Source organism: Tupaia chinensis, unplaced genomic scaffold (assembly GCF_000334495.1).
Source record: "Tupaia chinensis unplaced genomic scaffold, TupChi_1.0 Scaffold000117_2, whole genome shotgun sequence".
Lineage (NCBI taxonomy): Eukaryota > Metazoa > Chordata > Mammalia > Scandentia > Tupaiidae > Tupaia > Tupaia belangeri.
Window position 1 is genome coordinate 5,960,287 of NW_006159583.1, and position 13,897 is coordinate 5,974,183.

Genomic DNA, 13,897 nt, shown 5'->3' on the forward strand with positions numbered 1-13,897 from the left:
AACAAACATGTCAGGACACAGAGAGAATGTATCTTTAAAAACTAATTTAATAGTAATTATTTTATATATTTGAGTCATCTTTACCTGTTTTAAGCATATCAAATCAATTTATTTATTTCCCTGTTAATAAAAAAAGTGCATTCACAGAATCAGTATGAAAAGTAAACAGAGGAAATAGAATTAAATAGTCAATAAGATATCTTCAAGGACAAGTGGTTTTCAACTACACTTCTCAGACTGCGTGTCTCAAATGCAGCTGGTTTCGCAGACAGGTAAGCAGCCTTTCAAGACAACAATCAGACAGCCCAACACAGGGTCATCTAAAAAATCCACTGACACTTCCAGCATCCTAATGGAGGAGTTCTGTGCGTAAAAATTTAAAAACCCTTCCAACAGTGCTGGTTAAGGCCAGGACATCCCTTTCTTGACCTTGTATCGACCTGGGATCCGTAAGACTAAATTTCATTAGGCAGGAGAGCAGTTCGTTCCTCCTCTGTGCTGAGGATGTTTTGATGTTTAGATCTGTATTGAAAGACATAAGAGGAAAATCTCAATATTTTTCATCTTACAAAACCTAATGCCTTAATCATTACCCAATTATCTCCTTAGAAGTAAATGATATGCCTCAGAATGCCCAAGAATCCACTGACTGGAAGAATGGATGTAAAATATAATATCTTTTCCATTCCTACAGACTGACTTTTAAAGGGGCAAAAAAAATTCCCAAAATTGACAATACCTTCTTTTTCTGGAATGTTCCAGTAGATAAAACGAGCCCATCGCTAAGCCCTTTAACACAATGAAAGATACTGATTAATGTAAATTCTTCACCCTACAAAGAAAAGAAAAATGAAAATAAAATCTGAGTACTCACACTTATCAGAGCCCACAGACCTTGGACAGCTGCTGCCCATTCAAATCCAATTTTCTCATACAGAAATCCACCCAGCGTCGGTCCTATAAAAGCACTAACAATGGAAAGAAGAAAAAACATAGTGCAAAAGATAATTACTTCATAAAAGCTCATCATTTGTCCATTACAGGTCTTCCTTAAAGAGAAATGACAAGTACAAAAGATGAAGGTCAATTCCTGAGCAATTTTAAATCATTTAAAATTTTTAAATGATTGCGAAACAACTGCTTCTGAAAGTTCATGGCTTATAAAGAAAAAATTTAAATGATGGCATGCAGGGTCAACAGGTGGTGTGGTGGTTAAGGAGCTGGATTCCTACATGGCTGACTGAGGTTCAAGTCCCAGGCCTGGCAACTTGAAAAGCACAACAAATAAATAGATAGATAGATGATAGATAGATAGAATGATAATATTTATTCAAAAGAATATATTATTCTATTCTTTTTTTTGGAGAGGTTTTCGCTATAGGGCGCGTGCGCTCGCCAGAAAGACAGAGAGAGAGACATAGAGACAGAAAGCGAGAAATCACCCCCCAGGGGGGATGGTCACGCCGCAATCCCTTCTCCTCCATCCTCCTCTCGGGATCTTGGACACACACGCACACGCGCCTGGTGTGAGTTCTAAGCCACCGAGTCCGGGACGTGAACCGTGGTCGACTACGTGGGAGTCCAGCGACATAGCCATTACACTAACTGCTGGTTCCCATGAATATATTATTCTATTCTCAGTAGCTGCAACTAATCTATCTCAATTTAATATATATTTGTTGACTATATTTTACATTGTTAGTATACATTTACCCCTTGAAATACTAGAAAGTGAAAAATAAGTAAATGAATGAATGAATAAATGAATGGATTTTTAAAATCTGAGACACAGGCCCAGCAGGTGGTGTGGTGATTAAGGTGCTGGACTCCTACATGGTTGACCATGGCTCAAGTCCCAGACCTGGTAGCTTGCTTTCTCACTTTTTCTCTCTCTGGTGAGCACACATGCCCTATAGCAAATAAATAATAGAAATAAATTAAATTCTAAATGGCGCAAAGAGGTATGGTATTATTTGTTGAAGATATTTTGTAGTTTTATCAACAGTACTAGGGAGAAATGTTCACCTGTTGAAACATCCATTTTGTAAGAAAAATAATAGTGTGATTAAATGTATGGAAGAAAATGAAATGAAAAAAATTTTTTAAATAAAAGGAAAATAATTAATTAAATTCTAAAATAATTTAAAAAATAAAATCTGAGACATGTTAATGACAAAGGAACTTACAAATATTACTTAAATAGGACAAAGCAAGAGAATTTTTTGATTATGGTCTAAAACTGCAGGTGTAACCTCTGATTTTGGAGTCAGGGGTGCGGATTAGCAGCCTAGATCTGCCCTACACTATTTTTCTTTGAGAAACTCATCTGATCCCTTCTCTTTATCTGTAAAATGGGAATAATATTTTCCATCTTGCAGGTAGGAAGGAAATTTAATGGCTACTCACCCAACTGACCACATTGCACTAAACAGACCTGAGATGAGTCCCAACGTACTTAATCCCTCTTCAAATCCATTTTCACTGCAAAGAGAGACATGAGTGTATCCATTATTAAAAGGAAAACCTGTGTGAAAGAAAAAATTGTATGAAAAAGAAATTAAAGTTAACCAGGAATCACCCACACAAGAATACTCCACTTCTAATATAAAAATCTTTAATATGAAGGAATTTTCATATTTACATCTATTCCATGGTTTTCTAAAAGAAATTTTATTACACATGTAAGGTATAATATTAAGCATCATTGGGGCCAACACATTGCTTGATGGTTAAGGCACTGGATTGCCACATGGCTGACCACCGTTTAAGTCCTAGGCCTGGTGACTTGCTTTCTCTCTTTCTGTATCTCTCTGTTTCTCTATCTCTCTCTGTTGAGCATATGTGTGCTATAGCTAATTTAAAATATAGTAATAAATAAATTTAAATAAATAATCATTTAAAAAATAATTATGACCTATTTGCATTAAATGCTTATAAAATACATAATTAAGAAATTCTTCAGGACCAGCAGGTGGCATGGTGGTGGTTAAGGTGCTGGACACTCCCACATGGCTGACCAGGGTTCGAGTCCTGAATCTGGTGGCTTGCTTTCTCACTTCCTCTCTCTCTCACTCTCACCCTCTGTCTCTCTCTGGTCAAATTAAGAAAGAAATAAATGAATACATAAAATAAATAATTATTTTTTAAAAAAGAAATTATTCAAAGGAGATGAAGATGTAAAGAAAACAATGGTCAACTTTTTTTTATTATTATTATCTTCTTGCTATAGAACACTTGTACTCACCAGAGAGACAGAGAGAGAGGGAGGGAAAAATGAAGAATGGCCCCCTCTCCCTGTGGGGGTGATACATCCCTTCTTCTCCATTCTCCATTCAGGATTTTGGGTACACACACACATGCACCTGGTGTGATCTTAAAGCTGCTGGGTCAGGGATTCAAACTGCGAAGTCAGTCATGTGGAATCCAGATGCTTTAACCTCTACCCACCTGTTGCCCTAACAGGCAATGCTTAGAAAACACAGAGATAGCCCCTTATTCTTCTGAGAATTGTGGGACTGACCTGGTATAGTAATGGTATTTCGTGTTCTTCATCGTCATGCCTATTAAACACCATCACACCTGAGAGTGAAGTGACAGTTGTCTGACTGCTTTTTGTTCTTGTATGGACATCCTCCATGAAAGAGGAACTATGCTAAGGCCATTCCATTTCACTTAGGCTTTTCAAAATTACAAATGTCTGAGCCATGCACCAAGGCAAGCATCTATCCACAACCCATTTAACCTTTTAGTGTATTATATATTATCTTTTATATTCTTTATACTATTGATATCACTACTTTGTGTGCTAAAAACATGAAATTTTAATATCAGAAAAAAATATCCAATAGCGTAAAAAATTGAGAACTTTTAGAGCTTGTTTGGAGGTTCTAGCAGGGGAATGCAGCTACTCGTATACCCTTGACTGAAGAACAGTCCTCCTCTATTGGGGATGGTCATCCTCTTCGACTGAGTGCGCAGCTTCGGGAGGGACACACAGGAGTGGTGAGGGAGGAAAAGAACACTCGCCTGGTCAGCCAGATCAGCCGAATGAACCCTGGCGATCAATGGGGTGACAGATGTTGCAGCCAGATCACCCTCACATGCGAGAACTTTTAGAAAGCTTGTGGGACAACTCACTTTCCAAAACCCCTCCCTACTTCTTGGGAGCTGCTTTTCCTTCCCTCTCCGTCAATAAACCCTCTGTCTCGCTATACCCTCAATAAAGAAAAAAAGGAAGAAAGCTTGTGATGCTCCCTGCTGTTCACAATATACTCTTCAAGCAACAGAAGCAACTTACTATGCACAGCTGAGAATCTCCGGGAAGGTGGGAATGATGCTCATGCCAGCAGAGATGCCGTTGATGACCAAGACCAGCACCAGTAGCCAGAGCTGACTGCAAAAGAGTTTTGGAGAAAGCAAAACCAGGACCAGCAGTTAGTGTAATGGCTATGTCGCTGGACTCCCACGTAGTCGACCGTGGTTCGCGTCCCGGACCTGGTGGCTTAAAACTCATGCCGGGCGCGTGTGCGTGCGTGCCCAAGATCCCGAGAGGAGAATGGAGGAGAAGGGATTGCGGCGTGGCCACCCCCCCTGGGGGGTGATTTCTCACTTTCTGTCTCTCTGTCTCTCTCTGTCTGTCTGTCTGTCTGGCGAGCGCACGCGCCCTATAGCAAAAACCTCTCCAAAAAAAAAAAGAAAGCAAAACCAAAAGCATTAGCATTTGAACATGCTAAGCTGAATGCCAGAAGGAGGGCAGAATCTCAGGTAAGTTACTGTAGTTTCACATGTTATGGGACTAGCCTCATTCTCATTCCCATCTGATCCTGTTTCATCCATTTGAGTACTCCTTACATTTTGGGGGGAAAAAAGTCATACTGATACATCAGCCTCTTTGGTCACATATACCACATATCTGGAGCCAACCTGCCACCTTCTGACCATACAAACTCTTTACAAAATTGGTTAAAATATCAGTACAAATGCTGTTCTTTCCATCGCTTGGCTTTGAAATTAGCTTTTAAAAAATGTTACAGAAGGGAAGGCATGAAGAAAAAATGGGAAACCAACATTTGTTCCATGTCTGTCACTTTGCCGATAACTTAACCCGCATTTCCCATTGAATCCTTGTGACAGAAGCGTTATCATGAGCTCTCTTGTACCACTGCTACTGGGTTGTCGGAGAAGTCATGATGCATTTTTGTACGTTTTTCGATGCTTCCAGTAAGGTTTCCAGTAAGTAAGACACTGTCTGTCTAACAAATAACTCAATACAGTCGTAAATAATATATAAAAGTTTTAAGACCCTGAAGATGCAGAATACTAAATCATACCAACATCATACAAGAACTCAACAAAAAGTCTTAATACTATTTTGCTACAATAAAGAAAAAGAAGAAAAAAATTACCTTTTAATGTGCAAGATTGGGATCGGTCCTAAGAACATATAACACCCTGCTATCATTAGGCTTCCAAGAACCACAAACCATTTTCTCAGATGCTGGTAAAGAGAAAGAATCCAAAGAAACACTTAGAGCTAACGCCCCTAAATAATCAAACAGTATAAAAAAAAATTAAAGAATGCAAGTCATGATATTAAAAATCCAAATTCATGGGATAAATCAAAACTTTACATTTAAGAGGAAATAAGTAGATAATAAACTCAAAAGGACAAGATAGGGAGTAAGCAAAGGACAAGGATTCCGTGGAAAGGAAAGGTATTACGGATTTTGCATGTGAAATACTATTCCAAATATAATGATTTAAAAAATAGGCACCTCAAGGAGCTCATCATATAGCTGCACTACTAGAAAAATCATGTTATTAAAAAAGTATCTGCTATAGATCTAATGCATATATGTCCCCCAAATTCATATATTAAATCCTAAAGCCCAATATGATGGTATTAGGAGGTGGGGGCCTCTGGGAGGTGATTGGATTACAGGGGTGTGCTGTACGTCCTGGAAGAAAAGATGGCAATCCATGGGCCAGGAAACGGGCCTTCCCCAGACACCAAACCTACCAGCACCTTGATCTTCCAGCCTCCAGAACTCTCAGAAATAAATGTCTATTGTTTACAAGCCCTAGGTTTATGATATTTTGTTAGTCCAGTAGACTAATAAAGTACCCAATATTATCCCTTATGAAATACAGGGTACAATATCTGCTCATTGCGGCGTGGCCATCCCCCCTGGGGGGTGATTTCTCGCTTTCTGTCTCTCTGTCTCTCTCTGTCTGTCTGGCGAGTGCACGCGCCCTATGGCAAAAACCTCTCCAAAAAAAAAAAAAAGAATAGAAAGGGGGACCAACAGATGACGTAATGGTTATGTTACTCAACTCTCACATAGTCAACTGTGGCTTGCGTACTAGAACCGGCAGCTTAAAACTCACACCAGGAACATGTGCATGTGTGCCCAAGATCTCGAGAGGAGAATGGAGGAGAAGGGATTGCGGCGTGACCATCCCCCCTGGGGGGTGATTTCTCGCTTTCTGTCTCTCTGTCTCTCTGGTGAGCGCACATTCCCTGTAGCAAAAATCTCTCTTTAAAAAATAAAAGGAATAAAAAAAAATAATAGAAAGGATTTTCTGTCAGGATGGTTATGAGATAACTAATGTACATTTATGTGGCCATGCCTTTCAATCCTACAAAAAAAATCCTAAATTATCTTCTCCTAAAACAAGATCTCTCATTTGGGTCAAGTCTCATAATCACCTTTGAGACTCTGCGCTAATAATTAACTTTTTTTTTTTTGCATAGAGCTAGACTTTCCCCTTAGAAATTCTAATCTACTAATTTTTCATCAGTTTTTTTCTAATACTCTTCTTTTCCGATGAGGAAATTAAAAGTGAAACTGTTTAGTGATGGCAGGTTGGAAGATGCTGGAACCTCTCCAGCAGCTTAATTGAATGTGTCACTCCAACCAAGACATCCTAGAGGCATAGTTGATAGACTACTGTCTGAACATACCAAAGTGACTCAGATACAAATGTGGTGTACGTACTGGCATTCTGTCACTCAGTAGTCCAAAGAGCGGTGAAGAGATGGCATAGGAGAGTGCCGAACCCAGGAACACCAGTCCCACATATCCAGCTGGCAAGTTAAACTGCAAAAGAAATCCGCATGGAAATTACACAGTAAGTCATTTTTAAAATAAAGATCTATCTTTTTCCCTACTACTAACAACACTCAGCATGCTTGCAAATTTCCGTTTTACTTTCGTGAACAGGTTCGTTTCTTTTTATGAGTGGGGAAAAAAACTAACAGGGTTCAGAAGACCAATGTTGTTCACTTTGTAGCATTTGACCTTAATATATAACTTTACTTCGATGAATCGTGGCATTTTTTTTTTTTTTGACATAGGGCGCGTGCGCTCGCCAGAAAGACAGAGAGAGACAGAGAGACAGAAAGAGAGAAATCACCCCCAAGGAGGGATGGTCACGCCGCAATCCCTTCTCCTCCATTCTCCTCTCAGGATCTTGGGCACGCACACACACGCACCCGGCGTGAGTTTTAAGCCACCGGGTCCGGGACACGAACCAGGTCGACTACATGGGAGTCCAGTGACATAGCCATTATGCTAACTACTGGTCCCAATCGTGGCATTTTTATAGGTGAATTGGTGTTCTGCAAGCTTTAGGGCACCTAAAGATTACCTGCAGAGCTTGTTAAAGGAGGTTCTTAAGGCACATGTTAGTGTGCACTGCAAAGACTGTAGTCTGAGACCACATGAGAAGCCCGGGTTCAAGTCCCAGTCCAACTGGTGTGCTCCTGTATTCCAGCGACTTGAGGAGGCTGAGGCAGGAAGATCACAAGTTTGAGACTGGCCTGGACAACATACTGAGACCCTATGTAAAAAAGAGCCAGATGTGGTGGCTAATACCTATGGTCCCAGTTGGGAGTCTGAGGAAGAAGGGTTATAACACAGCAAGACCCTGGCATAAAATAAATAAAGAGGTTCTTGGGGCCCAGCCCTAGAGATTCTAATAGTTCTAAAAGCATGGGATGGGACCCGAGTGTTTACATTTCTAACAAGCTCCTGGATGATGCCCACAGTTTGCAAACTGCACTTTGAGGTACACAGATATAAACACACTGATGACAGAGACGAGCAGGTGTGAGGTTAAGATGACTAGATCCTAAATGGCAGAGTCCATGGTTCAAATCCCAGACCGGGTAGCATGAAAATCATGCCAGGTGTGTGTGCGTGTTTGCCCAAAATCCCAAGAGGAGAATGGAGGAGAAGGAATTGTAGCATGGCCATTCTCCCCAGGGGCTGATTTCTCACTTTGTCTGTCTCCAGAGTGCTCACGTGTCCTATAACAAAAACAAAAAAGAAAATAAAGAAAAGAAAAGCCTTTTGAAATGTGTTCTGCTAGGCTGGCTCTGTGGCACAGCAGTAAAGCACTGTCCAGAGTTGCCCCAGAAAAGCTAGACTCTGGAACCAGCAGGTAGCGTGGTGGTTAAGAGGCTGGACACTCCCACATGGCTGACCACGGTTTGAGTCTCGGACCTGGTGGCTTGCTTTCTCACTTTCTCTCTCTCTCTCTCTCTCTCTCTCTCTCTCTCTCTCTCTCTCTCTCTCTCTCTTTGTGTGTGTGTCTCTCTCTGGTCAAATTAAAAAATAAATGAATGGATAAATAAATAAATAAATAATAAAATTTTAAAAAAAGAAAAGCTAAATTCCACATGGTGGGATATGTAACTAGTTCACTGGTTAGGTGTGATACTATACTATTTTCTAAACCTGTGGTAAGCACCAAAATTATAGTCCCCAAGTTTATCTTTAAAATGTTCAAAACTTCTCTTTAGTGATTTCAAGAGGTAGCATGGAATTTTAAGAAAAATTCATTTTAATCCTACATTATATGATAGGTCAATTTTCAGAAAACATTTGAAATGATCATATTAGAGACTTTATTGAAACTTAAGTTTCCAGTGATTGTGCTATGTTGATTCTATTGCCTCAAGTAAAGGCAGTCTGGGCTGAGGTAAGTCATTTTTGCCTCATATAGACACATTAATTCTCCAGTGTAATTAAATACCAACTTTGATAATGAACTTCATTACATGAATAATCATTGTTTTGTTGTGTTTTGTTTTTTGTTTTTCAAAAAGAAAGCTCTAAAAACAAATTTCTATGACACCAAGCTCTTAGAATTTAACGTTTATTTTTCAGGACTAGGAAAATGGAGGATTTTTTGCTCCTTTCTTCTGTTCTAGATTAATATCCTCCCTGCCCATCTGGTTATATGAAATAGTGTAAAAAGTAAGAGGACTCAGAGGGATCTGTTAAAGAACACCTCACAGTAAATGAACTATCTACCGCTCCAAATGCCTGCTGAATTTAGACAGAGGAAAGGGGTCCTTGTTACGGACCTTGGGATAATGCCCAAACCAGACCTACGATGATGTGAGCAAAGTCCTGGAGAGGAGACCCATGTTTGGGCCACTTAGTGAAAGGCTTCTTTCTTTTCTATTGAGTCACATCGCTAGTTCTAGAGGCTGCACAGAGGGAAGGCCTGGGTTACTTCAGTATGAAATTTCACTTTTTACTTAAGGTCTCCCTACAAAGTAGGGCCCTAGAGCAAGCAATTACATCCACCTGCTACAACACAGAGCTCTTCCACAATCAGGCTACTCACCTTCTCCAAAACAAAGAGAGACAGAGTAGGATCCAGGAAGCCGAAGCACGAGCTGAGTGAGTTGATGACAAAGGCCAGAAGCCCAATCTTGGGTAACGAGACAAGTTTCCAGAATGAATGTTCACCTGGATCAGCGTCTTTGGTAAAATTGAAAAAAGAAATCAGAGGAATTAAAATCACTTACCTTTATCTTTTAAGTTATTTTGAAAAATAAAACTGGTAAAGCCAGCTGGGGCCAGCAGGTGGTGTGGTGGCTGGGAGGCTGGTCTCCCACATGGCCGACTGCGGTTTGAGTGTCAGACCTGATAGCTTGCTTTCTTACTTTCCCTCTCTCTCTCTCTCTGACTCTCCTTGGTGAGTGCACATGTCCGATAGCAAATTAAAATAATAATAATAAATAAAATTAAATAAGTAATTCTTTTTTAAAAAGCTTTAAAAACACTAGTAAGGCCAGTTTTATCTAGTAACCAAGATAAGCGAGTTGGCCTAAATTTTGTACATCCTCTCCATTTACATGCAAGCTATTCAAACCTAGAGGACACTTTCCATTTTATTAAAAATAATTTCCCAAGGCCAGCAGATGACATAATGGTTACCTTGCTGGACTCCCACATGGCCTACCATAGTTCGAGTCCTGGACTCAGTGGCTTGAAACACGCTGGGCACGTGTGCATGTGTGCTCAAGATTCTAGGAGGAGAATGGAGGAGGGACTGCAGCATGGCTATTCTCCCAGGGGGTGATTTCTCACTTTCCATCTCACTGTCTCTGTCTGTCTCTTTCTCTCATGGCAAATGCATGCACCCAAAGGCAAAAACCACTCAAAAGGAAAAAAAAAAAGAGTAATAATTTCCCAAATCCAAAAAGAATCCATTGGGATCAGAGTGTGAAGGGAAGAATAAACTTTAGGTTATAATCTAAATAAGGCCTTCCCCAGAAGGGACAGAGAATATGCAAAGTTAAATTGGGAGACGAGAAAAGCATCACCAGAGTTTTATCAAGGAACAAAGTGTGTGTGTACATGCTTGGAAGGAACCTGGGTTAATTTAAAACAATACAACACAACACACAATGTTTTTTCCCCTGCTCTCAGAGAAAATACTGGGTTCAAAAGAGATGCCACAGAACCCTGTGTGAATTCCGTTCAGTATTCGAGGTCATTTGGGCACCAACTTTAGCTCCCACCATTCCCCAGCAGTAAACCAGCTTCCTCTCCGTCCCAGACATCAATACGGCCATTACAGTTCCAAGCCCCAGTCATCGTGCACGACTCCTTTTATTCCCCTGCTAATTTTTCAAATTCTTTTATTCTATAAGATCTGACCCTGGCCCTAAGTTCTTCATAAATATTACCTTTTTCTGGTTTCCTACTGCACTTATAGCCCATACTACCTCATTTAACACTGAAATTACATTTTGCTTTGTATTGTTTACTATTGTTGGGTGAATTTCCTACCTTCTAATGAGCATACTGAACAAAATCTTGACTGAGCCAGGTACCATGCAAAATGCTTGTCCTTGCAGAGAACTCACAACAAGCAAGGGTGAGAGCTAGGATGGGGCTAGGAGGCTACCTATTAGAGCATATGAAAGGGGTACCTCAAAACACCAGGAGGGGGCCAGCAGGTGGTGTGGTGGTTAAGCCATTGGACTCCCACATGGCTGACCATGGTTCGAGTCCCAGACCTGGCAACTTGAAAATCACACTGGGTGAGAGTACGTGTGTGCCCAGAATCCCAGGAGGAGAGTGAAGGAGAAGGATTGTGGCATGGCTACTCCCCTGAAGGGTTTCTCGCTTTCCCTCTCACTGTCTCTCCAACTCCCTCATGCAAGCATGCATGCCCTATGGCAAAAACCTTAAAAAAAAAAGAACAGCTTTCAAAAGTAGTAATGTCTAAGTTGGTAATTAAAAGAATGAGCTTGAGATGAGCAGGCAAATAAGTGAGAAAGTGTAATCCAGGTATATTATTCAAAGACTCACAGTAAGGGGAAACTATTCTGCATCTGACAAAATGAAAGAAAAGCAAAGCTGGAAGACTACGATTGGGATACACAACAGTGGCCTGGTACTGCAGAAGGATGCAGTGATAAGATTATGGAGCACCTTGTAAAATATGTGGAGAAGCCTGAGAATCACCAGGGATTGCAAGCAGTGCCCCAAGATCACATAAGTGGGTTAGCAAAATCTCTGTGGCCCTATGGAGCATGGAGGTGGGGGACTGGTTAGGAGGCTGTTGTACTGATTCTGGACAGAGAGGATACTGGGTTTGGGTGGGGAAGCTCTGTGAGGGCCAGTATTAGTCCTCCTATATCCCATTTCTTCCGTGGCACTCAGCATACTTCGTTATGCCATAAATACTTGTTGAATAATGATCACGTATGGGGCCAAGTACAAGAAAGTCATGAAGTATGGTTTGACTATTTTAAGTTGAAGCATAAGTTTTACACTTACACTTTTTCAAGACACAAGATATAAAGCTAAAACCTGGTGTTAGTTTCTTAATCATCAGCCAGGTATTTGACAGTGAACAAATCTGAGCGCAGCCCCACAAAGTGTGTGGTTAGACTTAGAAAGAGAACAAGCACCACCTTGTGGCTCTGTGAGGTACTGCTAACAGAGAGAAATTTGGTGTGAATTTCAAATTGTATACAAGGATATTAATATCAATTACGAAAGATTCCAATTTTCATTCATTACACTTATCGAGCATATAAGAAATATTATTTGTTTATGATAAAAGACAAATGATTATGGCATATATGGTTACCTTTTCTGACCCAGGGTGGGAAAGAGGTTATCAAAATAAGAATACATAAAAGCATTCGTGAAAAATTAACACATAATTAGATTAAGCTGCTGAAGAAGGCAAACTAATGAAAACCTGGGCTGATGCCTGCTTCAAGGGACACTAGGGAATTTTTTCAAAGCTACTTAGGTCTTCTTTTTGCTTTTTACAATGATGATATATCAATATATATATAATAATATATATTTATGTTATGCATTGCAGATATGATATATTATTATATTATTATTAAATTATATGTGATAATAGAATACATATGATAATTATATTATTATAATACAAAAGTGAATACATGGTAAATTGGTATATAGCAAATTTATGTAATATATAATAAAAATATATAAATATATGGTAAATTGGTCTCCTACAAAAGTATTAAAAAGACTTAAATTTAGAATTCTTATAATAATAATAATAATAATAAATTATTTTTCCAAAATGAGTAGAAAATGTGGACTTACCATAATTGGGGATAATATACATGTTTAGCGGTACCATCAGCAGGACTATACAGCCCAGAAAAATAAATGGCACCTCATAGCCAAAGGATTGATATAAAAGTCCTCCTAACGGAGGACCTAGAACTAGTCCCAGTCCTGAAAAAGTCTCAAGACTTCCCTAAAAATGGGAAAACAAAAGAAAATTGAGTTATTATATTTCACTTCAAGAATTAACAGTACACTATGTGAGAAAAAATTCTATTCACTTCACAGTTCCTACAAACACACAGACACACACACACACACACACACACACATGCTTACACAGTGAAACTCAAGATGGACCAAAAATTTAAACATACATATTGAAATCACAAAATACTAGAAAAATAAGATGTGGAAGATTTTCTTTTGTCTAATTTTTTTTTCATTGTTTCATTCGTAAGGCGGAAAAGGTTTTCTAGTGATAACGTAAAGCTCAAAAGTCATAAAAGTGCATGGGAAAACACATCTAAAAGCAAAGAAGAGTAGAAAAAAAAACACTGACAAAACTAATTTCCCCAATATATTGAGAGATCTACAACCTCTCTGTGAAGAAAAAAAAATCTAATAGGAAAATAGGCAAATGTTGTAAATAAACTATTAACACAAAAAATTAAATACAAATAACTCTTAGAAGAACAAGCTCACTCTCACTTTTTTGTTATTGTTGGTTTTGGGGTTTACTTGGGTTTTGTTCGTTTGTTTGTTTTTAGGCTTTTATTATAGGGCACGTACATACTTTTGCCAGAGAGAGACAGAGAAAGAAGGAAGATGAGAAATCATCCCCGGGAGGTGGCTACACTACAATCCCTTCTCCATTTTCCTCTTGGGGTTTTAAGAAAGCATGCAAATGTGTCTGGTATGCCAGATCAGCCCCTTGCCCTCACTTTTTAAAAGAAATGAACAAATTTAAACCACAAGATGCCAATTTACACCTGTCGCCTATCATACAATTTATGCTGCCAAGTATG

At 39.4% G+C, this 13,897-nt stretch overlaps 1 protein-coding gene across 1 annotated transcript in view; it reads right to left on the reverse strand.

The window, feature by feature from the left end:
* Positions 1 to 29: 29 nt before the first annotated feature.
* The window catches only part of SLC18B1 (solute carrier family 18 member B1), a gene marked incomplete in the record, with an annotated part of 31,454 nt that continues 17,586 nt past the window's right edge, over positions 30 to 13,897 (reverse strand). The window contains 9 exon segments of the mRNA XM_027770236.1: positions 30 to 522; positions 740 to 789; positions 875 to 968; positions 2,407 to 2,481; positions 4,298 to 4,393; positions 5,406 to 5,497; positions 6,999 to 7,100; positions 9,640 to 9,776; positions 12,906 to 13,062. Of these exon segments, the coding sequence (XP_027626037.1) occupies positions 456 to 522; positions 740 to 789; positions 875 to 968; positions 2,407 to 2,481; positions 4,298 to 4,393; positions 5,406 to 5,497; positions 6,999 to 7,100; positions 9,640 to 9,776; positions 12,906 to 13,062 (870 nt within the window).